At 42.9% G+C, this 25,547-nt stretch overlaps 1 protein-coding gene across 1 annotated transcript in view; it reads left to right on the top strand.

The window, feature by feature from the left end:
- Positions 1-25,547, top strand: part of LOC124722951 (homeobox protein engrailed-1-B-like) — a gene marked incomplete at its 5' end in the record, with an annotated part of 346,221 nt that overhangs the window by 99,782 nt on the left and 220,892 nt on the right. The window contains one exon of the mRNA XM_047248116.1: positions 14,295-14,300. Coding sequence (XP_047104072.1) covers positions 14,295-14,300 — 6 coding nt within the window. The remainder of the gene's footprint in view (positions 1-14,294; positions 14,301-25,547) is intronic.

The following is a 25,547-nucleotide window of genomic DNA, read 5'->3' as shown; positions in this document are numbered from 1 at the left end:
AGGGGACCGCACCGCCACTTCCCAGCAAATTAGGGACACTGTTGCTCCTGGGGTATCGGCGAGGACCATTCGCAACCGTCTCCATGAAGCTGGGCTACGGTCCCGCACACCGTTAGGCCGTCTTCCGCTCACGCCCCAACATCGTGCAGCCCGCCTTCAGTGGTGTCGCGACAGGCGTGAATGGAGGGACGAATGGACACGTGTCGTCTTCAGCGATGAGAGTCGCTTCTGCCTTGGTGCCAATGATGGTCGTATGTGTGTTTGGCGCCGTGCAGGTGAGCGCCACAATCAGGACTGCATACGACCGAGGCACACAGGGCCAACACCCGGCATCATGGTGTGGGGAGCGATCTCCTACCCTGGCCGTACACCACTGGTGATCGTCGAGGGGACACTGAATAGTGCACGGTACATCCAAACCGTCATCGAACCCACCGTTCTACCATTCCTAGACCGGCAAGGGAACTTGCTGTTCCAACAGGACAATGCACGTCCGCATGTATCCCGTGCCACCCAACGTGCTCTAGAAGGTGTAAGTCAACTACCCTGGCCAGCAAGATCTCCGGATCTGTCCCCCATTGAGCATGTTTGGGACTGGATGAAGCGTCGTCTCACACGGTCTGCACGTCCAGCACGAACGCTGGAATGTGTCAATAAAGTTTCCCCTTCCTGGGACAATGAATTCACGGTGTTCTTATTTCAATTTCCAGGAGTGTATCTCGCTGAAACTTGCACAGCAGATATAAAGAACTGCTGCGGTGTGGTTCACAGTGATACAAATGGTAACGACACTTTTATTAAAAGACAATGATAACACTGAAGTCATCGCGATTTATGATGGTCTCCTGGACATTACAAAAGGTGTGACATGGTTCTGAATAGAATATGCGATCACCACAGACGGCAGTGCATCCTCTGCAACGTACTTCCATGCTGGCCACAAGGTTGGTAAAAACCTCTTGTGGTAGGGCGTTCCATTCTTCCACCAGTGCGATTGACAACTGCTGGATGTTCTTTGGTACATGTGAACGTGTTGCATTACGTCTCTCAGACGCATCCGACACGTGTTCGATGGGATTTAAGTCGAGGGAACAGGCAGATCAGTCCATTCGCCGAATATCCTCTCGTTCCAAGAGCGTCTGCACCTGCGCTGGTCGATGCGATCGCGCATTATCATCAATAAAAATGAAGTCAAGGCTGAATGCAGCACTGAAAAGATGCTCATGGGGACGGAGTGCATTGTCACACTAACGTTGACCGGTGAGTGTAACGTGTTTAAAGATTTGGAGGTCAGGTGCTACAGTCTGGAACCACGCGACTACTACGGTCGCAGGTTCGAATCCTGCCTCGGGCATGGATGTGTGTGATGTCCTTAGGTTAGTTAGGTTTAAGTAGTTCTAAGTTCTAGGGGTCTGATGACCTTAGAATTTAAGTCCCATAGTGCTCAGAGCCATTTGAACCATCAGTTCGCCCATGCAGCATTAGACCTGCGCACACCATAGCAGGTGGACCTGCAAAACGATCATATTCGACAATGTTCCTGGGTGCATTACATGTTGCCGCTTCTCGCTGTATAAGGGTACGTTCAGGATCACTATTCAGATTGTACTTGCTCTCATCAAAGAAGAGGACGTGACCCCGCTCCTCGTTTGTTCAGTCCCTGTGCTCTTGAGTCCATCGCAAATGGTGATTCCGATGTGCGGTTGTCAATGGAACACCTCCCCCATGGAATCGACGCGAAACTGCAGAGAGCGTGAGATTCCGTGCTTTGCAATTCTATTAAATGTGGTTGCAGTTGTACCGACTGTTTGACCTGGGTCAGCCGGCCACGGTGGCCGAGCGGTTCTAGGCACTTCAGTCTGGAACCGCGTGACCGCTACGGTTGCAGATTCGAATCCTGCCTTGGGCATGGATGTGTGTGATGTCCTTAGGTTAGTTAGGTTTAAGTAGTTCTAAGTTCTAGGGGACTGATGACCTCAGATGTTAAGTCCCATAGTGCTCAGAGCCATTTGAACCATTTTTGAGCTATTTGTTGTCTCTGGGCCAGGTTGTAATGAAGGACACCACCACAGTGCACCGTTGCTGCTTGCTGATTGACACACATTGTCTTTTCTTATTCCTTCAAATGTTCAAATGTGTGTGAAATCCTATGGGACTTAACTGCTAAGGTTATCAGTCCCTACGCTACACACTACTTAACCTAAATTATCCTAAGGACAAACACACACTCCCATGCCCGAGGGAGGACTCGAACCTCCGCCGGGACCAGCCGTACAGTCCATGACTGTAGCGCCTGAGACCGCTCGGCTAATCCCGCGCGGCTCTTATTCCTTCAACTATCTCATGTTGTGGGGCCAACATGTCATGTTACTTTGTCTACCTCGTCCCCAGTTTCTGCAGAGCAGTGAGGATCAGTTCGCTGTATTGAACTTCATGCCGTGTGCAAAACGAATAGCACGACGGCAGCAGCTGTGGTGACGGATGCGGTGGGTGTAACAGGCGCGGCTGTCGCCCGACAGAATCACAGCGGCGTAGTCACTGCCTGCTGGTTGGCCGCTGGCGCGCCGTTGCGGACCAGTGCCGCTCGCTCAACCCTCACTGGAGGCGTGGGCAGCCACTGGTGCACGGCAGCAGTTCTCAACAAGAGCGTCACAGTACACGTGCTTAAACAACTTGCGTAAAATATTACCGGCTGATACTACGATAGTCGTACTGAACTACAGCAGGCCGACACTGGCGCACGTATTGCCACAATATTCCGAGTCTTAGCTCACAGCAGACACGACGTACCCTATGTTGGAGAGTACATTAACCATCGAACAATGGAGTAACGTCCTGAGCCGGAGTAACATAGCTAGAGAGACCAGCGGAGACAGTACCTTTCAACTTGTGTGTTCCTAACATAGTTAAGTTACTTTATGACACCAGTTTCAGAAATCAAGAAGATTTTGCAGCATTTAAGCCAATGGATTCACATTCGGGAGACTCTTGTCCAAATCCCCTTCTCTCACTACAGATTAAGCTGTTCCCGATGTTCTTAAATCATTTCAGTCGAATGCCAGGATGGTTTCTTTGAAAAGACCATGGTAGTTACCCATCCCCACAGACGTCGAACTGAGCTAGTGCTCCACACCAAATGATCTTGACGCCGAGGGTAATATGAATTGTTACATTTCCTCTTTGCTTGGTGTGATTAGTCAATGTGAATAATGCAGCCATCCGGAACACATTAGATCACATGTTCACAATTTTCTTAGTGAAAGAATGTTAAAACGTCAAGAGACTAAAAGTAACCAGGCAGATCACAAATCTTGATCTCCAGACACAGCTGCTGTAGAACAGATGAAACTTCTGTGCACAGTCAATAAGGCGAAATTATCCTAAATGGTTTAAATGGCTCTGAGCACTATGGGACTCAACTTCTGAGGTCATTAGTCCTCTAGAACTTAGAATTAGTTAACTCTAACTAACCTAAGGACATCACACACATCCATGCCTGAGGCAGGATACGAACCTGCAACCGTAGCGGTTTCGCGGTTCCAGACTGCAGCGCCTAGAACCGCACGGCCACTTCGGCCGGCGAAATTATCCTAGCACAAATACATTTTCTGTTCAGTATTTACAGAATTAATACTGCAGCTTATTTGGAATGAGTACACGTTTTTCATCACAAATTCTATGGTGAGTATGCGTAAGGGATGGTAGAGATAGAATTAAGAAACGTTTGAACAACAGCATGCACGAAATTTATGCTGCTAACACAGTCCGTCATCGCCTGCCTCTTTTGAGCTGCGAACATTCTTTCTAAATCCACAGAGTTAACCCAAAATATAATTTCAGAGGATTACAGTTAAAAAGATCTGGCTTTCGCTGTTCATTGTCAGTGACAGCGGAGATTATTCTTGTAGTGAAGGTAGCAGCACTTAATTTCTGTATAAGATTTTGAATGTGATACTTGCAACAGAACTTTCAATCTACTTTCAATCCAAAGAATTTAAAATTTTCGAATTCATTGATCGTTCATCACTTAATGATAACAAATTTTCGCTTTTCCGAAAGACGTGTGTCAGAACTCGATGCTTAAGTTTCGATTCAGTTAAGAGACAAGAAAGGAGCGGATACTATCTACTGCTCATTTCGATTAATCGCAATGACACTGGCTTCATCTGAAAACAGAAAATATTTTAATTACCTGTCATCTTTAATGTGCTCTCGTTGATACGCTCGAGGAAAGCAGTGGTTCTGGAAGAGAATGCTGTTGCACCGCTCTCCCAATGCTCTTTCACAGCATCCTAGTCTGATCCAAATATGTATCGAAATTTGTCCCTTGCTTGTCGACATCGCAAGATAGCCTTCTGCTTCCTGATAGATGCATACGAAAAGAACAGCTGGTGACCTTTTATCCTTACTCCACAATGGTCATATTTACGTAATATTGAGTATGTGTGTGTATATGCCTACACAGTCGAATGTTTTTAAGTCAAAGAAAATACGTACAACTCTCAACTAATCATTTGGCCTTGCAAGCGCCTGACGCACGCATACAAAAGAATAAACTGCATTTTCTGAAGCCAAACTGTGTGTCTGACAAAAATCCATTGAATAACCGAACATCACCCATTGGGATATTTTGTGATCTCTCAAAGGCTTTTGATTGTGTGAATCATGAAATTCTTCTAGATAAGTTTAAGTATTTTGGTATGAGAGGGACAGTGCACAAATTGTTTAATTCATACTTAATTGGAAGAATGCAGAAGGTCGAAATTAACAGTACAAATAGTCTGGAAAAACCAGCAGAGTCCTCTGACTGGAGAGGTATCAAGAATGGTGTCCCACAGGGTTCAGTCTTGGGTCCCTTATTGTTCTTAATAAATATTAACGACTTGCCACTCTATATTGATGAAGATGCAAAGCTAGTTCTTTTTGCTGATGATACAAGTATAGTAATCACACCCAAGAGGCAAGAATCAGCTGAGGAAATTGCAGATAATGTCTTTCAGAAAATTATTAAGTGGTTCTCTGCAAATGGACTCTCACTAAATTTTGAGAAAACACAGTTTATACAATTCTGCACAGTAAATGGCATAACACCATTGATAAATATGGACTATGAACGGAAGTCTGTTGCTAAGGCAGAAGACTCAAAATTTCTGGGTGTGTGTATTGATGAGAAATTGAACTGGAAGAAACACATCGACGATATGCTGAACCGGTTAGGTTCAGCTACTTATGCTATTAGGGTTATTCCAAATTTTCGTGATAAACGTATCAGTAAATTAGCCTACTATGCCTATTTTTATTCACTGCTATAACATGGGGTGTGTAGTGTTGCCATGTCGGTGCATAAGAAACAGAGTGCTGTAACAGAGTTTCGAATTCGAAGAGTTCGTCCACACATGCAGCAGCATTACGTCAGACCACACATGAGCGCTGCGACATCTGCAACAATCCGACGCCTTGGGCTTACTGTCATTGATAATCCTCCATAAGGCCCGACTTGGCCCCATACGGTTTTCATCTGTTTCCAAAACTTAAAAAACTCCTTAGAGGACTTCACTTTGATAGTGATGAAGCGGTACAAGCAGAGGTGAGGTTGTGGCACCGTAAACAAAGTCAAACATTCTGTAATGATTGTATTAACAAACTGGTCTCTCGCTGGGAGGAACGTGTTCGTTGCCAGGGTGACTATGTTGATAAATAAATACGTAGACATTAAGCATAAAGATGTAGAAAGTTAATGACATTTGTTTTATTGAAAAAATTTTAAGAATTTTCGGATAAAATATTCGGAGGCATTACTTTTCAGCACGCCCTCGTATACTGCACGGGACTTCATAACCAAATGAGACTCTCCATTGATTTAATAATTTGCTATGTTCCCTTCATATTTATTTCTTGCAACTGTATGACATCAGTGTTTAGTGATAATAGATCATTGAAAGACTGTACACTGGACTAGTACAATAAACATTTTGGCTTAACGTGCTAGTTATTGACAGAAAGTGGCTACTAAGTATTTTGCACAACAGTGGTGGATTACCAGCTTCATTATCCCACGGAAGATACATCGTTCGTCCGATACTAATTTTATTCGTGGCGTAAGTGGCCTCAGTGCAGTAACTACGTTGACCGCTTGAACTAACTACTCTGAACAACAGATGTATAGGGTAGTACTGGACAGTGGTAATCTGCACAGTACAGGATATGCAGTCTTTAAAAGAGCCATCCGTCATTGTTTACCTGTGTGTGTTCTCCCCACGCCGGCTGGTGTGGCCGAGCGGTTCTAGGCGCTTCAGTCTGGCACCGCGCGACCGCTACGGTCGCAGGTTCGAATCCTGCCTCCGGCATGGATGTGTGTGATGTCCTTAGGTTAGTTAGGTTTAAGTAGCTCTAAGTTCTAGGGGACTGATGACCTCAGATGTTAGTCCCATAATGCTCAGAGCCATTTGACCTATTTTGTACTCCCCACACAACTTCCTTAGTGCTCATTTACACTTAACCTTCAGCATTGTACGGCACGTCGTGACGGCTAAATGGAACAGCACGGCTGGATGCAGCAATGACGACACATTGTGTTCATATACGGAAGCTGTATCGCGGTATTATGCCAACGGAAATAAATGAAATACAGAAGGAATTACTGAAGTGGTTGTTACGGAAGACGGAAATATAGTAATAAAAGTGAATGGTGAGATGGAGGAAAAAAGCGCCTTTGTATTATCCTTTGATTCGTCTGAATGCCGAGACGTATCAAGGCAGGCTTCTTCCACGTTAAATTGCTGCCATACACAAATCCCCTGCGCTGTTATAAATACAGACGCTATGGCCACGCTACCCTTGCATGTAAAGCCGAGATAACATGCAACAGATATGGACAGGTAGCTCACGAAAAAACAAGATGTGTTTGTTACAGTAGTTTCGTAGTTTCGTGTGAATTACTTGGGCACTAGGTTCATAGAAGAGAATCAGATCCAAGAGCTGAAAGTGTTGAAACGTATTCCCTATCACGAAGCGGTAAAAGCTCACAAAGGATTACAACCATCTACGTTTGTAACATCCGTCGCATCGTTTATGACAAAGCCATTTAAAAACTTTGCAGTATCGACACGAATAGAAGCAAGTAACGACAGGACAAATATACGAAAACCAATTCAACACCGAAGATAGCAAGCAGTGGACAAAGGACACCACTGACGTCACCATAAAAACAGAAACGTCAAATTAGTAATCAGAACAAGGAAAAGAGAGCATCAAACCATCGGCTGTTGATACCCTACAAGTCTGACGAGAATAAGTTCGGAACTTGAAGTCTCTCTGAGGGAAACCAAAACTCCATAAATTTCCTGGGACTGAAGTAAATTTATCAAATAAGTGGAGAGAGAATTGGGGAGGACGAAGATCAGCTTCGCTGACAAAGTGACTCCTATATTACAGTGGAACATTAATGGCTTCAGAAAGCACTATAAAGGGTGGATAAGCGACGTCCACTTGATAAAGGTTAAAGCTTCAACAGAAACGACGGCCTCTGTGGGAAGAGGGCTAAATATTGCGTGACGATCTTCGTAAACGATGCATGGCACTCCTCACTTCTTCATCTAACTAACGTTTACAACCAATTGTTGCTGAAGTCTATACGTCACGTACGGTGGCGGTATATTACCTGTACCATCCCTCAGATCACGATTTAGAGATAGATGCTTCGTACAACCTTATCACACAGCTCCTTCTAACCTACTCTACTGCAGCTGGATAAAAGTATTTAGAATTGTATAGCAAACATTAGTGGTGGGCACTGCTGTGGTCTGCGTAAGTAATTATCAATACCTCGAGAACACGAAAGTTCGGTGAATTAGCGTTCGTGGTATAATAATTCACAAAACTTGTAACATTGTTCATTACTTATGTTGATCACTGTAGTCTTCTCTGAGTTTCTCATTGGCACAGTATGTCTAGGGGTACGTTTAATGAGCGAGGAGGAGAGATCCAGGATCTTGACTATGTTTATGCTTCAACCTTAGAAATGATTTGTTGCGAAACATTTTCTCTTGATTATTTTCATCTATTAATACTTCATTTAACACATTATAGCACACAAAATCTTGAATTACAAAAAATTTATTAAAAAAATGGCCGTCTTAGGACCACATCGGTTCACACCACACACTTCTCAAGAAAGACTTCTGAAAACGTGCCAAAAAGGCAAAGAGATCAACGATGTGTTTAACTATGCAAAGATATTGTTTGAAATCGATCTACACAACCAAAGACTATTTTATATGTAATTTGTAATTTTGATAATTGACAATACAAATGTTGTAAGTCATCATAATATTGTAGAGAAAATAATAATCATTACGGATGCTTTTCCAAATTATAAACTATGCCTGACAAGTTTTTTACTACAAATACTATAATATTCTATGTGAAACAACTCATTACATATTTTCACATTTGAGTATAAATAAATATGTTATTGGATCGGGTGGTGAAACGATCGTACCTATCTCGTTGTTTACTTAAAAGTGTCCCAATGAACAGTTCCATTACGTACTCCAACCATTACTCCTCTGTGGAGATTTTAAGGCAAATTATGTGTCATAGAGCTTAATTATCAGTGAATGGATGAGGAGGGAGGAGGGAAGGGAGAGCTGTCGAGGGCATTTTTTTGTGAGAAGATGTTTCGCTCCTGTCAGTGGGCAGACCGTACAGGTCGTACTCCACTGTCGGTCTACACTTACGCTCCTGTCTTCTGACTAGTGGGAAGTTGTGACCGGCTGCACAGTGGCCTCACACCGATCTGGATATATCTAGTCAGTCGAGCAGTATCCGAAAGAAAGCAGCTCCGCAGCGATGGGTGGTCAGGAAGACGAACTCAAGGCTGTACATCCAACTGACCACTTTTTAACGAAGAGACAACGATCAAAAATGGATCGGTCACATCACTAGCACGATTCATCACGCCACTGGTGCATCTATATCTGAATCTTCAGGACGGCTTAGATTATATCCATATCGCTCTTATGGTCCTTCAGCAGATTTAGTCAGCAGATAAAGTTGTCCACAACGCACAGGACTACCTCTTCCTGAAGCAGGTAAAGGATGTTGTCCTGTCTTGTGTAGTGAGATACATGGAGACAGGGGAAATGATGAAGCTGATACAGTAGCGAAGGAGCCCTGTAGGGAGGACAGACTCTGTGTGTCAGTTCCCTACGTAGTATAATCTCACTGTATCGTCATGAAACCGTGCATCATTGGGAACAAGTGTGACTGGAGGTATGGGACGCCAAAGCGGACAATGGAATGAACGATCCGAATGTCATGTTTTTCGTTCCGGTCACAAAGGCTTGTATTGTACTCGCTCCTTTTTAAATGATAGTATTGCATGTTTTGACGTGAGTGCAACAGCTAAATTTAATTTCACACCTGTCCTTAATTTTAGCTGGTGACGAGACGAGGGCAGTACTCAGTTTACAGCTAATGTTCATTGCTTCCACTCCAACTTTAGATTTTAGGTCAGAGACTTTAGTGTGTCACAACGTGGCTGCTCATATGTATTTTTGCCTGTGAACAGCCCGCTGCAAGTATCGGCCATTGTATTTCAGTTTGCCTCTATTGACCATTGTTCCTATTTTATGACAAGTTTTACTAGGTGAAATAAGACCCGTTTTTATTATTGGTGTATGTCCGTATATGTATGTACGTACATGTACGTGCGAGTATGTGTTTTATGCAAGTTTGTTGAAAATATAAACATCTACTTTCTTTAACCGCACGTGTCACTACATATTTCAGTTAGGTCGCTAAATATCCCGACGTAGTGCGCCGTAAATCCTATCATCAACATCAAAAGCAGCAGCAGCAGCACTGATGTGTACGGCATGACAGCGTATGTCGTGGATGTACTGCAGCCCAATTTTCGGTTACTTTTCCCTAGTGAGCCCCGTGTCATAGAATTTAAAAATACCCTTTCTTATACAGTTTACCGAACCTAAGAGGTTCTACTAGGTAGATCGAAAATATTTGACATATAATAGGTCCATGTTGGCTTCATCGCCAGCCACTGGCTCAGACACTAGCGAATGGGTACATAAGATTACGGGAATAATGATGAAATCGATACAATCAATGTGTAACTGTAATAACTAACTCGTCGTAATCGCTGTGTGCGCCGTAAAGGGAGAGGATCAAGCCCCTCAGCGGATTCGTGATTTACATCTGTTACGCATTATCTTCATCTGGTTCACGACACAAACTTCCTTGTAAGCACGGTAGTTTCCGCCTTCTGTCACTGCTGTGCTCCAAGTGACAGTACTGTTTGCTAGTGACAGTACTGTTTGCTACTTTTGGAGCGTTAACTCATGACGTTTTTACTACAGTAACATATGATGTATTTCCATTTTTACTATTTATTTGACATCAGTAAAATTGACTGCTCATGTAGCACCAAATGGGACGTTTAAGTCACGCTTTCGCCGTTTGTGGCGCATTTACTTTAAACGTTGACAGCGAAGTCTGTCACTGAGAGAAATGTTCCCGTGGCTTGTTAACGAAAGGAACAGGTGGTCTATGTCTCAGCGCTCCCCACGAACATTTAACAGACAAAGCAACTTTATTTTCAGACACAGTCATAAGAATCACATCGCTATGACCAGGTTCGACATTGACGTCATCCTCAGATAGTATGCCCCTATATTCACCTCTTGTAGCTTAATATTCGTCTGAGAACATCATCTTCAGCAAGCTGAAAACGTCGTTGAATATTTAGAAGTTGAGCAGCTACGTGGTACGCCAAAGTATTCCATTCGCTATGGCGATATGAGTCCTCTCTCTCGAACACAGCATCTGAGTCTAATTCAACGGCCCATGAGAGTACATGTTACCACTTGTTTGCGTGCAGGCCATGCAATTCATCTACATTAAGAGGGCGTAGTGAGTGCTGAACTGACCATTGATAACATCCCAGATATGCTCGACCAGGTAGATATCTGACGAATTTGGAGCCCATAACTTCAGATAGAATTCATCATCGTGCTTCTTAAAAGGACTGCATCACGATCGGGACCAACTGGCCAGCAATCATGTAAACGCACTCTTGAGTTTGCGTGGTAGGCCCTACCACCTGCCGGCCGGTGTGGCCGAGTGGTTCTAGAACCGCGCGACCGCTACGGTCGCAGGTTCGCATCCTGCCTCGGGCATGGATGTGTGTGTTGTCCTTAGGTCAGTTAGGTTTAAGTAGTTCTAAGTTCTAGGGGACTGATGACCTCAGTGGTGAGTCCCGTAGTGCTCAGAGCCATTTGAACCCTACTTTCTCTAACAACTACAGGAATATCATCCACTTTATAATACTACTTTAACCAGCCAGCAATGCATGCCGCGAGTAAGCTTACAACGTATATGCTGCAAGTTAGCGCTAAGTATAGCGCCCTCACAACTAACGTGACACTCTGGGAGGAATTTTGAAATTTGACCGTGTTTTTACCTAATGGATAGAGGGTATCGCACATGAATTTCGTGACTGTGGCAATTAATAGAAAGCTGAAAGACTTTAATTTAGGAAATAATGAAAGTAGTGAACGTTTTCGTGAATGAAAAACTAAACGGTCGCCAGCCTAATTAGTCATAATAATGTGGGAACATTAAGTTCAAAGAATTTAACTGTAATTTAGTTAATCAGTTTAGAATCATTCCATGATACAAGAGCACCATATTACAGCCGAAACCACATCCGAGGCAATTTCAACATAAATCGGCTTCCGAATGCCTCACTTCGCACCTACGGTGTTGACTGTACAACTGCTGGCCCCTGACTGCGTAATGAGCTCTCTTGCCGCCCAGACCGCCCGCCAAATCCACCTTTTCCCGCGCGCCAAGCCCCTTCCACAGCGAAGGAGGTTCCCTACACCTTTTCCATTATATAATCCAACTTCCCTAAGTATGAACCAATATTCAAAGTACAATTTCTCTTTTACGAGCATACATATTTTATAAAGTTTCATTATCTTTAAACATTGTTAAGTTTTTACAAAATATACATCATAAACTTCCACTTTCCCTCAGCCAATTCAAAGATCTTAACTAGCACAACTTCATAGTTACATACACATAATTACACTGTATAAACTACTTACAATCGATAATGGTGTTACAAGCTCTCTTCAGGAGGCCACTATATTGACAGGAGCAAGGACGTGACGTTAGACAAAGCGTAGTTCATCTAACCAAGTTACTCTTTTCTACTGTCCCATAGTCCATTCTCATTGTCCCTGTCATGAATGCCGAGGATGCCGATGGACTCGCACTGACACAATGGTCGCCTGCTGAGGAGGTTCAAATGGCTCTGAGCACTATGGGACTTAACATCTGTGGTCATCAGTCCCCTAGAACTTAGAACTACTTAAACCTAACTAACCTAAGGACATCACACACATCCATGCCCGAGGCAGGATTCGAACCTGCGCCCTGCTGAGGAGGTCCATCTGCAATAATACGTTGTGAGGACCGTGTTTTGAATCATTTGTGTCCTTGACAGTTTCTTATCTTCCCTCCTTCGTTTTTTACGCGGTAGCACGTAAACGCACGGCAATGATCTAAATTGCCGGTATATTCTTTGCGTTTTAGGTGTCAACTCAATTACTCATTTAGGAAAGTTGTACAGGAGAGCTGCGTTCCCTGATTTATGCATTCAGAATCGACATATTTTTTTGTACCGGTGGTAGGTCGTGTTCTGGCTCATCACTGTAGATGAATTACGCACCAGAACTGAAGTGCTTTATCTCGACTGTTAATGCAAAATAATTGTCTCTGCTTAGCCTTGGATGTAACACTCATCCTAACTATGAAACACTTGCTCAACCGTCTATCGTGATTCCAAGGTTAAACTTCACGACTCAAATGCTTCGGTAAGTGTTACCAAACGTAAAAATAACGCTTTGATACGGACACTTAGAAATTATAACTTATCTTAAGAAATGGCGCGGTTTTTGCATGGAAAACTGTTACAACATGTGGCATGTGCGACAGTACGGCCTACTTGTCGCCGGATTATTTCTTACGGACTGACTTTTCCGTGTTCTAAGTATCTGAGTGTCATTTCTGTCCCTGTGGCGGAGTGACTTGTCTCGTGTATACATGCACGTGTTCACACCAGCGTGTTTCTTATCTTCGGAACGTTTCCGAAATCTCATGTCAGAACATATTTTTAAAACATCAGTGCTCGTGTAAAACGTAAAACAGGGCTATTAGGTACCTCTGTGGCTCCATTCCCACAGTATAATGAGGACACCATTTCAGTGAGACGCTAAAGTAAAGAAAAAAAAAGGGAAGAGCAGAAGAAGGATGTAGAAAGTAAGCCATTAAATCACTAAAAATATTATCCCGGGTTTGGGTGGTTTTCGGATGCTCGAGGAAGCAAGCGTGGTAAAGCCGCCTCTCTGCTTCGTGGCTTGGCTTCATTCCAACTGCGGACAGCATCTAAGCGACGAGAAGTTGATGAGTTCATTAGTGCAGGTTCCGCATAAGTAGTGAACCAGCTTGTCCTTCGCTTGACTCTGGGCTTCTTAATTGGTTTAATAACGGAGTATTGGTACAGACTATTTGTACGTGGAGGCTGCTAACGAGTTGTATTAGGTCCTGTAGTCGTTGATCATTCTTTCATAGTTCGAACTGCAGCTTCCGTTACTGTGTGGACAAACAAATGAGAGGTCAATCAGTGAGTTAGCGTGGCGGTGCATTTCACCTCTTCTGTTATTACTGATACAGACATTATAAATGAAATTATCTGTTTGTGGCTCTCCAAGTATTCTGAACACAAAAACCTATCATGAGCACAGTTACAATTACGCTTATTGCTAATTTTCTTTTAGAATCAATTCGTGTTCCGTATGTCATCCGTATATCCACGAATTAGGAAACACTCATAATTTTTTATTAATTTTATTACGTATTTGTGTATAATTTAAGATTTTAAGGGAAAGGTCACCTTTTGAGAAGTGTTCCTCTACGTTTAATTTATTACTTCACAGCAATAACGGCGCAGTTAAATTGTTACAGCCAGCTTATCAAAGCTTGATTCAATACATACTGGAATTTTCGTTACTCCCGTAGTGTTCCAGGTGTTTAATCGTAGCGTTAATTTTATAAAATCGTCTCCAGGTATACTGATTTGCTTTATAAGATCAGCTGTAATGTTTCATGAAATCTTCAAACACTCTTCTGGCCCATGACTCGAAGAATCAGCACTAGTAACTAAGATTCGAATCTAACTCTAAAAAAAACATAGAACCGAAAAAAGGAAGGAAGAAGTATGTGACTCACAAACATTAATTTCAGGCAATAAGAGTTTCACAGATATACTTTCAGCCACTCTTTGCTGTAGTCCCATTGTATCATTGATCACCTTACACTTCTCTGTAAGATGCTGTCTCCCTATTATGTTAATGTCATTTCCACTGCGTGCATTCCTTGGTTGAGATAAATAAACAGAACAATATAAAAGGCGCAATTCATGTTTGCAGGCTGTATACCTCTTAATTTAATCTGGATAAAAATTTTGATCTTACTCGGAACTAACATGTTCATTGTTCATAAATCGTTATGCGCAAGATGTTTGTTAAAGGATAGGTCCTATGTGTGTTGTCTAATAGACGGTTTAGACAACTTAAAAGCACTAAAAACACACAGCCGAAGGACGGGCGCCGTTTTTCCCTGAATACAGAAATGTCGTCTACCCTTCAGCAAAGGCGACGTTAGTTAACTTACTGTGCACCATTAAAAGCTTTGCTTGGTCGCCTTAGAGTGTACCATGAAAAGCTTTATGTTCGACTGCAGAAAACAATAGTGCTTTACTTAATATCCACCTAGCAGTTTGCGAATTTCGAATTTTATTTTCTGGAAAGCTCATATCAGCAGCGCAAGAACAAAAGAATCATTTTACGACGCACTCCGCACTCTACTTTTTAACAGGCATATATCACTCGTATGGCATGTTGATCGTATGCGTTGCACATAATATAATACCATAACAGTCATTTAATACGCAACATTGTAACAGAAACCCCGAACATATTCTTTTAACTTTCTAAATATGTGTGTGTGTGTGTGTGTGTGTGTGTGTGTGTGTGTGTGACTGTAAGACAGATGGAGGGAGAGGGGGAGAGAGAGAACTGGTTCCACAATTTCGATAGCAAATTTTGAGACATTATACACCGTACTGCTAACTGTTAGTTGTCTGTTCGACAACTAATCGATATTAATGTCAGGGAAATGACGGCGTGAATAGGGGCGTGCAGGCAATTAAATCCTTCTGTAACTCCAACATTACTAGGAGAGGAAAACTGGCAAGCGATTCTAGAATGTACGGGATGTTTCCATTGTGATAATAATAATAATAGTAAAAATAATAACAATAATAATAATACAGACTTTCAGGGAAATGGACAAGTATATAAGAAAGGATCATAAGCCCAAACATTCTCTGACAATAAGAGATTCCCTTTACCCAAAATTTTAACGGTGATTTCCACTTGGTGTTCTTATGAAAACACGTAGAAATTCAACCAAACACAGGGAAACGACAGCACTAAAATTTCGCTGAGAAAGGAAACATTCGCATCCGCCCATTCACATTTACATTTTCGTGGTTTCCCCAAATAAGTTAAGGCAAATTATAGTATCTTTGAAAACAATACGGTTGATTCTCTTCCTCATCATTCTCCTTTCCGAACGTTTGCTTCTTTTCTTTCGACTTCGTCGTCAATGAGGGTTAAAACTTGATGTTCTTCCCTTTCTGCAGAAATAACAGAGTCATCTCCAAATAAAATAATGTTATTCCTTACGCATCATTTACCTGACACTGATGGATATCTCCTAATTTACTTGCCTTACGTGATAAAGTAGGATATCTGTGCATCAACCGATCTAACTATACTAAAAGTACAAATACAAAGAGTAATATTACGTAAAAATACTAAGGCAGTCTACATTCAGCTGATGACAATATATAAAAACATAAACGCCAATTAAAGAAGATAATAAACGAAGAACACTCACACGAATTTCATATTTCGAATCTGACTACAAGTGGTACAAACAAAAGTAAAATTAGGTTTACGTTTTTGAAGTTAATAATCAAATGCCGTCGACGATGAGGTAATTAGAAATGGAGAACTGGCTAGAGTGGATAAGGACGAAGAAAGGATGAGCCTTTGTGTTGTTGTAAGAACCTGTGTCCAATGATCTGAAGCTGTCTGGGCTAATGAGGTATTACGTGAGTCATGAACTCTACTCTGAATTTGGAACCACTACTCCCGGAAGGTCTGTTACTTCGCACAATCAATAACCGTTACACCCTCATCTGAGAAATTTGTTATTTGAGGAATTTTCTATTTTCCCTGTTACATCAGTATGGCAGAGAACCATGAAGCTGACACTTTTAATCGTTTTCATCTTTTATAATTTCTTGCCGGTTACACGGCCACATCAACAGATAGTAAAATATATCCTTGGTTTGGAAACTATAGCGATGGTTCAGAAAGTGTTTCACTGGATCAAATATGGAGGGCGCTTGACAGTAGTTTGACAATATGCAGGATTACATTACATACTGCCACCATACTATCACTAGTCGATAAAGAGATTCATAATAGACGAAGAAATGAAAGACCGTTGCTCAAAGCAGCCATTTAGCTTCATGTTGTTGTTGTTACGGTCTTCTGTCAGAAGACTGGTTTAATGCAGCTCTCCAAGCTACTCTATCTTGTGCAAGCCTTTACATTTCCGAATAATTGCTGCAACCCACACCGATTTGAACTGCTTGCTGTATTCGTCTCTGGGTATCGCTTTGATATTTTCACCCGCCATACTCCCCTCCTTTACTAAGCTGATGATTCCTTGATATCTAAGGATCTTCCTTCTTTCTTCCTCCTTTCTTCCAGGAGTGCTAGTTATGCAAGGTTCGCAGGAGAGCTTCTGCGAAGTTTGGAAGGTAGGGGACGAGGTACAGGCGGCATTAAAGCTGTGAGGACGGGGCGTGAGTCGTGCTTGGGTAGCTCAGTTGCCAGCCGGCACGGTAGCTCAGCGTGTTCGGTCAGAGGGTTAGCTGCCCTCTATAATAAAAAAAAAAAAAAACTGAGTTAATCGATCAACGAACTTAAACGGCTGTCTTACAACGTCCGCCCTGAGCAGATGCAACGGACAAAAGCGAACAAAATGAGATTAAAAAAAAAAAAAAGTTGGTAGAGCACTTGCCCGCGAAAGACAAAGGTCCCGAGTTCGAGTCTCGGTCCGGCACGCAGTTTTTATGTGCCAGGAAGTTTCATCTTCCTTATTAGCTGATCTGTTCTTATAGTCAGATTACACTACAAATTTCTTTTCTCCCCAATTATATTCAGTACCTCCTCACTAATTACCAGATACACCCATCTAATCTTCAGAACTCTTCTGTAGTATCACATTTCATTGCTTCGCATGTCAAACTTTATACCGCTGCATCTTAACCCTTTGTACCCCACTAATATAAAAAAAAGTTAATTCAAAATTTTTCACAAAATTGACCTTGATCATCATAGTAAGCAACAAAGACAAGAAAAAAACTGCCATAAAGTAAACAATCAATCATTTTAAGGAGGTGGTTTCACTCTGGAATATAATTTTAAAATTTTTCGCAAAATTAACTTTTATTATCATAGTAAGTAACGAGTACAAGAAGAAACTGGCGAAAAAGTAAATAATCAATAGCGTTAAGAAGGTGGTTTCACTTTGGACCCACTGGAACATAAAGTTTTTAACTATCCATCATTCCACGTGACATACTATTTCAAGGCAGTTTCACTTTTTTCCTATACACAATCCCACATCTCGAAACTTCCATTAACGTACATCGCTTAAAACAAATTATAGTCCTAAATAACAAGCAAAAATAAACAAACCACATGTTACAATCTCCTACAATCTTATATCACTGTCTCCTGTCGACTGTTGCTTTGAACGCCGTGAGTGGCTGCTACAGTGCACTATATGCGTTAAGTATCTCAGCGCACCCCTAGATGTCTCTAGGTTGCAATAGCATCGGTGGTTTTACTTGAAACGCACTGGTACTTAAAATAATAATTATTATAATAATAATAAAAATGGTGGTTTCAGGCAGAAATAACTGGCACTCAAAGGTTAAATGAATACACGACAGGATGCAAATAATTAACAGCGCAACTCTTGATCAACGGCTTTGTTACCAGAGTTCAGTCAGTCACCCACTACATGAGCATGCGGTGGATATAGCGCCCTGCACTGAGAATAAGAGCAGTCACAATGGCAACAGTTCTTATCCCAATGATCCCTCCAAACACACCTCAATCCATTTACCTCTTGGTGAAACCAATGGCTCCTCAAGAACAACCCCTCCAAAACACAGGCAATAATTATAGGACGAACCTCCTGCAACATTCGTCTCCATGACTTGTACCTTACAATTTACGACCGTCCTATCCATTTAGCTAACACACTAAAATATCTTAGACTAACCCTCGATCGGCAACTAAACGGAAATCTCACCTACTAAGACTAAAATTACTAACAGGCCGAACTTAGGGATTTCACCTCTCCACTATTCTCCGTACCTATAAAAGCCTGATCCAACCCATTGTCTGTTGTGCCAATGTTGCATGGATATCCACCCCATAGAAGTTCTATAGGTCCCTCCAGGTCCTCGAACGCCATGCACTCCATCTCGCTTTCCACATCCTCTTCCCCCCTCCCCCCACATTAATCTTGTACCATCTTATCAAATTTCCGCCCCTCCTCACCAATATCGAACACCTCCACATCCTATGCTATCCGTAAACTAGATTCCGATAAACCCATAGTCACGCCCCTGATCACCAACCGTGGTATGCAGTCGCGCCTTCATAATCACATCCCTCCAACAGTACACCTACCACATTCCATACCCTATTTCATCGCAACTTCAACCAATTACCTCATCCAGACAATAAGACCCACCCCAATATGTATCTCTTCTGCCAATTTTAACCCTTCCCCACCTATCTCACTCCATATCAGCAGGGCTCTTCTCTCTTTTTCCCTTTACAACCACCCCTATCCCTTTCTTCTTCTACCACTACCCTCCCCACACACCATTACTCATCCTCACCCTCCGCCCTTCCCACCGTCTGTATTCCCACTATCTGCTTCACCTTCTACCTACCATCTCCATAATCTCCCCACCAAGAGACCCCTATCTCTTAACTCCCCCACTCCCCAACCTCTATGGAACATATTCTCTCATCCCAGAATAGTTTGTCACCCAGCGCAGATCCTTCAGATGTTAAGTGAAAGTGCAATGCTCCAGTGTTTTTCATAGAAAAATACCACCTCATCGCAACTGTATTATTAAGTTGTATATATTTGTCAAACTTTTAGCTGCACGCAATGAATCTTTTTAAGGTAAAACGTAAGCGGGCCTCATATTTTATTTTTCTACCATCTTTGTTATCTCTTTATAAATATCCTTGGCTGAAGAGCGGAGTACTGTACGGCGGACAGCCCACCCGCCACCCATATTGGGCGTGGGCGATGAAATATGAATTAAGAAAAAAAAAATAACAGTTCATCTGCATCCATACTCAGCGAATCACTATGAAGTGCGCGGCAGAGGTTCTTTTTATTGTACCATACATTAAGTTTTTTCCGTCCCATTTGTATGGGGAGCGGATTAGCCGAGCGGTCTTAGGCGCTGCAGTCATGGACTGTGCGGCTGGTCCCGGTGGAGGTTCGAACCCTCCCGCGGGCATGTGTGTGTGTGTTTGTCCTTAGGATAATTTAGGTTAAGTAGTGTGTAAGCTTAGGGACTGATGACCTTAGCAATTAAGTCCCATAAGATTTCACAAACATTTGAACATTTTTTTGTATGGGGAGCACGGGGCGAATGACTGACAGCTAGTACGCCCAAGTGCTAGCTGTTATTTGTCTGATTTTATCTGCACGAACTCTGAGGGACAAATACAGAGAGAATTGAAGAACATTCACAATTACTGCCTTGAAAGACAATTCTTGAAGTTTTCTAAACACGTCCGAGCGAGATGTTCAATGTCTTTCTTCGAGTTCCTGCCAGTTAATGTTTTTCAGTATTTCTGTTACACTCTCTCGTTCGTGAAATATGCATCTGGCCATTCATACCCCTCTTCCTTGTACAAGCTTGAAAGTCTTCTATTAGTCCGACCAGATATGAGTCCCATACACTTCAACGGCATTCGTGAAGTGCACTGCTTTGCTTTTCTCTAAATTAAGAGATAGCCGCCAGTCTTATTCTGTCAAGTAACATAGCCTTGATGAAACTTAGACCATACATAGAAAGAACTGCTGGCTGCTCTGAGCACTATGGGACTTAACAGCTGTGGTCATCAGTCCCCTAGAACTTAGAACTACTTAAACCTAACTAACCTAAGGACATCACACACATCCATGCCTGAGGCAGGATTCGAACCTGCGACCGTAGCAGTCGCGCGGTTCCGGACTGCGCATCTAGAACCGCGAGACCACCGCGGCCGGCAGAAAGAACTGCTACAGTACAGTATAGTACTGAAGACAACTGAAAGATATATGAAGTGAGACGAACAGAAATTATTACACTGAAGTCACCGCGATTTTTGATGGTCCCCTGGTTATTACAAAAGGTAGGATATGGTTCTTAATAGGTTGTGTGCTATCTATGGACGGCAGCGCATACTCTGCAACATGCTTCAATGCTGGTCACAAGGTTGATAAGGATTTCGTGGGGTAGCGCGGTTGAAAACTGCTGGATAGTCGGTGGTTCATGTGGGCGTGCTGCTGTTCGTCTTCCCAAAACATTCTACACGTGATCGATGGATTTAACTCATGGAAACAGGCAGACCAGTCCTTTCGTCAAATATCCTCTAGTTCCAAGAGCTTCTCCACCTACGCTGCTCGATGTGGTTCCGCCTCGCCATCCACGAAAATGAAGCTAGGGCCGAATGCAACCTTGAAAAGACGCTCATGGGGAAGTAGAACATTGTCACAGTAAAATTGACCGGATGAGTGTCCCGTGTTTAAAGATCTGGAGTTCAGTACGCCCATGACACATTATGCCTCCCCACACCATAACGTCTGGACCACCAAAACAATAATGGTCCCACCTCTCGCTATATGTGGGTACATCCAGCATTGCTCGTATTAATGACTAAGCACGCAGACGTTCTTTAAAGGATTTATTTCGCATGCATGTGAAGCTGGCAATAAATGTGAAGCCAGAAATAGGTTCATTTGGTATGGGCCAAAATCGTGATCTGCCAGAAAAGAAAAGTGAGTCGTACAGCATTTTTGGCTGGGAGACCCCAAGGGATAGCTTCAGACGCCTAATCAGAAATGCTTTCTTTCTTCGCACACAAAGACCTCTTTGGTTGTGATGTGTAAGACTTGAGCCTTTAGTTTATCTGCTGAGTGTAGGTGACTATAATGTGTGTATGTATAGTTTAGTATCATGTATGTGTTGTATGATGATGAAAGAAAAGAGAGAGTGGGGACTGAAGCCGACACAAATGGTTGAAATGGCTCTAAGCACTATGGCACTTAGCATCTGAGGTCATCAGTCCCTTAGACTTAGAACTACTTAACCATCACACACATTCATGCCCGAGGCAGGATTCGAACCTGCGACCGTAGCAGCAGCGCGGTTCCGGACTGAAGCGCCTAGAGCCGCTAGGCCAGATGCCGACACACAGCCAGAAGAAAACGAAGGCTGCTGCAGAACTTAACGTCCCCATCTCCATCAACAGCGCCACATACCCCTACACTACGGAGATGTTTGGAACTTAATCCAGGACACTGGCGCAAGGGTTGGTGAACCGTAACATCACGCTGACCAAATACTGGCAGTGAAAATTTTCCACCGCCAGCATTCGAACCGGCATACCTCCAAGTCAATCCTAACCGCAGAGGCGTGCGTTAGCGAACTCGGCTACGGAAGTGGGTGCCGTACTAGAAAATTACATGTTACAGAATTGGCAAACACAAAGAACATGTTTCTCGGAAATGAAGAAAATACTAAATTAATGGAACACGATACTTGTGCTTCTCTCGGGATTATTGCTCCATAGTCTCATTTTTTCGGCACTGGCTGTAGTCATGTGAGACTTGGTACAGCCGCTGAAAAGCTGACAGCTTGTGTTGGGAGTCAGCCAGAACACTGAGAGGCGGGTGGCTGCAGGCGACGCGTGTCGTGAGGCTCAAAACAGTTGCACAGGCGGCTTGCGGCGTGGCGTGACGTGGCGTGACTGCCGATCGACCGGTTTACTCGGACGGGGATTTCTGCGCTCATTCAGCAGTCCGTCTGATCGTAATACCCAGCTGTTGGCGGTCGCGCCGCAATCGACCGCGTCGTTGAAAACCAGCCACACGCAATTGAAAAGCCCCTTCTGCCAGTCTATATCTCACCTGTCCCCTCTAACATATTCCGGAAGTGCTCGTAATTAATTCGTCAGAGCGAACTGATAGATAAGAAACATGTTTTTACTTCTTGTTTCAGACTTTGCATTCACAGTGGCGATGAGGTTTTGCGTTTAGTGGTCTTCGCTGCTGACAGAAATCGAGCCGATTTATATTCCTGGTGAGCGTTACCTCTGTCACGCTATCTTTTTATTTCAGAGATCTTCCCTAGTGATCTTACTCTATCTTTCGAAGAATTAATCGTTACACACTATTCGTTTCATGAGACACAAATGATTTAAAAGATGCATAAAGATAAGATAGTGAGTCAACTCCGACATTGTATACTTCCACATGATTTTTTAATCTAGTTATATCTAGTGTGGCGTTAAAGCTCTGGACAAGCATTAGATAAGAAGGGACTTCAAATGGTTCAAATGGCTCTGAGCACTATGGGACTAAACATCTGTGGTCATCAGTCCCCTAGAACTTAGAACTACTTAAACCTAACTAACCTAAGGACATCACACACATCCATGCCCGAGGCAGGATTCGAACCTGCGACCGTAGCAGTCGCGCGGTTCCGGACTGAGCACCTAGAACCGCTAGACCACCGCGGCCGGCTAAGAAGGGACTCATAAATGTAGATATTCCGTGGTTTCCCTAAACAGAATATAGTGAATGCTCGGATGATCGATATCCTTCCCCACGCTTTTCTTAACCGAGCTTGCGATCCACTTCTAACGTTTTCTGTGGGGTATTAAGCTCTACTCGTCCTACCTATCTTAATATATATAGCCTGAATGATGTCATTTATGTACCGGTTTTAAGAAAACGCTTCGTCATATAACGGACAGAACATAGAGTTGGCTTTGAACCGTATATTTAACATTGGTCACGGAGAAAGCACATATACAGAATGAGTCAAGAGGAAAGATAAATGCTTTGAGGAGTTCTAGTATTAGTGATTCTGAACAAGGAAACTTCGTATGGACGCATACCCTATTCCTAATGCTTTCCGAGATAGAACAAATTTAATTACGCTTTTGTATGTGTTTCTCTAATAACTCGAAAACCGCACCTTCCAGCGATAATTTTCCTAGAAGAAAGTTCTGTCTTTTTTTGTTAGGATTAATTGTCCACGCGAAGAGGATATTTTCCTCGGAATCCCATTAGCTTCGTTTTATTACTAGAAGTTTTAAAGTTGTATGTTCGAATAATACAGAAAATAACAACATACTTTAACTGTGTTCTGTCTCGGAAAGCATTCGGAATAGCTCATTTGTTCATATGACGCTTTGTGTTCAAAATCACTAATACTATCACGCCTCAAAGCATGTACTTTTCCTCCTGACTCACCCTGCATAAAGCTGAAAATCAAGTGAATAGAATATCATACCAAAGCACACTAGCAAGCAACACATTTACCGTAAGTTGCAGGCATTCACGGACATCGAATTATAATAATAGACAGAGTCGTCGAATTTGGGCGAATAGAGCCATGAAAAGTGCAGTAGCGTCCACTCAATGCGGCTGCTCCAACTGTCGGCTGAAACGCAAGTGTGCTTTTCCTCTCACGTCAGTCCATATGGGCACAGCTCTCAACCATCCTGACACAGGACTGCACAGCCAGGCACCCCCTCCAAAGTACAGCCTTTAGATATGCTTTCGCTATGCAGCCAAAGAATTTAGCATCACTACCAGGTGAAACCTGTGCACAGAAAGTCTTTTGCATAACTTTTGAATACATTACGGGAAAGGCAGTGATCAATGTCTTACAAATATTTACTGTTAAAAACAGTCTTGATCACGATTTTTTTATCAAGGTGACCGGTTTCGACCACTACTGTGGTCATCTTCAGACCATTAAGTAGGAACCTCTTTCTCCAACAGAAAGAGGTTCCTAAACCGGTCACCTTGATAAATAAATCGTGATCAAGACTGTTTTTAATAGTAAAAAAAGTCTTTTGCATAGTTCACAATTATGCTCAAAAATCACTGTATCACGGTTCTGGCCTTGTGATACGGCCAGTTTTTCGAAAGATGCATACGTCATTGAGGAAGACATCAAGCATGAAGGGTCATAGGTGAACCACAATAATGTTCACGTAGTCCACAGCTGCTATGGTGCCTTCATTACCATCAACGATCTCATGGAGGCCAAAGTGGATGTCCCCTATAGCGTAATACTGCCCCCGATGGCCTGCATCCGTGACGAGGTGTATGTTCCGGGGAGTGGTTCGCCTGGGTGACGGCCTATCTGGACACGATCGTCGACAGTGTAACGAGAAACATGACTGCTGCGAGCAGCGACACATTTCCATTGATCCACGGTACGCTCTCTATTACCCCGTCCTCACTGCAACCGTAATTAACGATAACGTTGGATCAACATGCAAACATGTAGGGGTCGTCTGCTGCCGAGCCCCATGTTCAAAAATGTACATTGAATTGTGTGCTTCTAAAAACTAGTGCCTATTCCAGTATTGCAATCTGTTGTCAGATTTGCCACAGATCACCACCAACCTTGCTCTACAGAGCGAGCCACCTGCGATCTCCAAGTTCTGTGATGAGACTTGGACATCCCATTCACAGTTTCACTGTCCTTCATTCACTTTATATAGATGCTTGTGACAGTAGCTCACGAACATTCGATCAGCTTCGTCGTTTCCAAGATGCTTGTTCGCAGGTAACGGGCAATAACAATCTGTACACTGACGGAAAAAAATCGCAAGACCAAGAAGGAGTTGTGCGACATAAACTTAAGTTGGTAGGCGTGTTCTCTATCTGTAAGATAATGTCTATTCATATTTCGCGCTAGTCGCATAAGAGTGGCGCTAGTGGCGCTACTATGAGGTTGCAAATCAGGTTTACTTTAAATACATGCTGTAGCGGTCGTGAGCGTTAGTTAGCTTTGAGTCTCGACGTGGTGAGTTGATGTTAGTCTAGAATGTCTTTAAGGCGACAAAGACGCCATTATCAACACCTCACTGACTTTGAACGAGATCGTGTAATTGGGCTACGAAAAGCTGAATATTTCTTCTGCGATATTGCAGATAGACTTGGCAGGGATATAGCCGCTGTACTTGACTGCTGGCAGGGGTGGTCAAGAA

Source organism: Schistocerca piceifrons, chromosome X (genome assembly GCF_021461385.2).
Source record: "Schistocerca piceifrons isolate TAMUIC-IGC-003096 chromosome X, iqSchPice1.1, whole genome shotgun sequence".
In the NCBI taxonomy this organism is placed as follows: domain Eukaryota; kingdom Metazoa; phylum Arthropoda; class Insecta; order Orthoptera; family Acrididae; genus Schistocerca; species Schistocerca piceifrons.
This window is presented reverse-complemented; position numbering and strand designations above follow the sequence as displayed.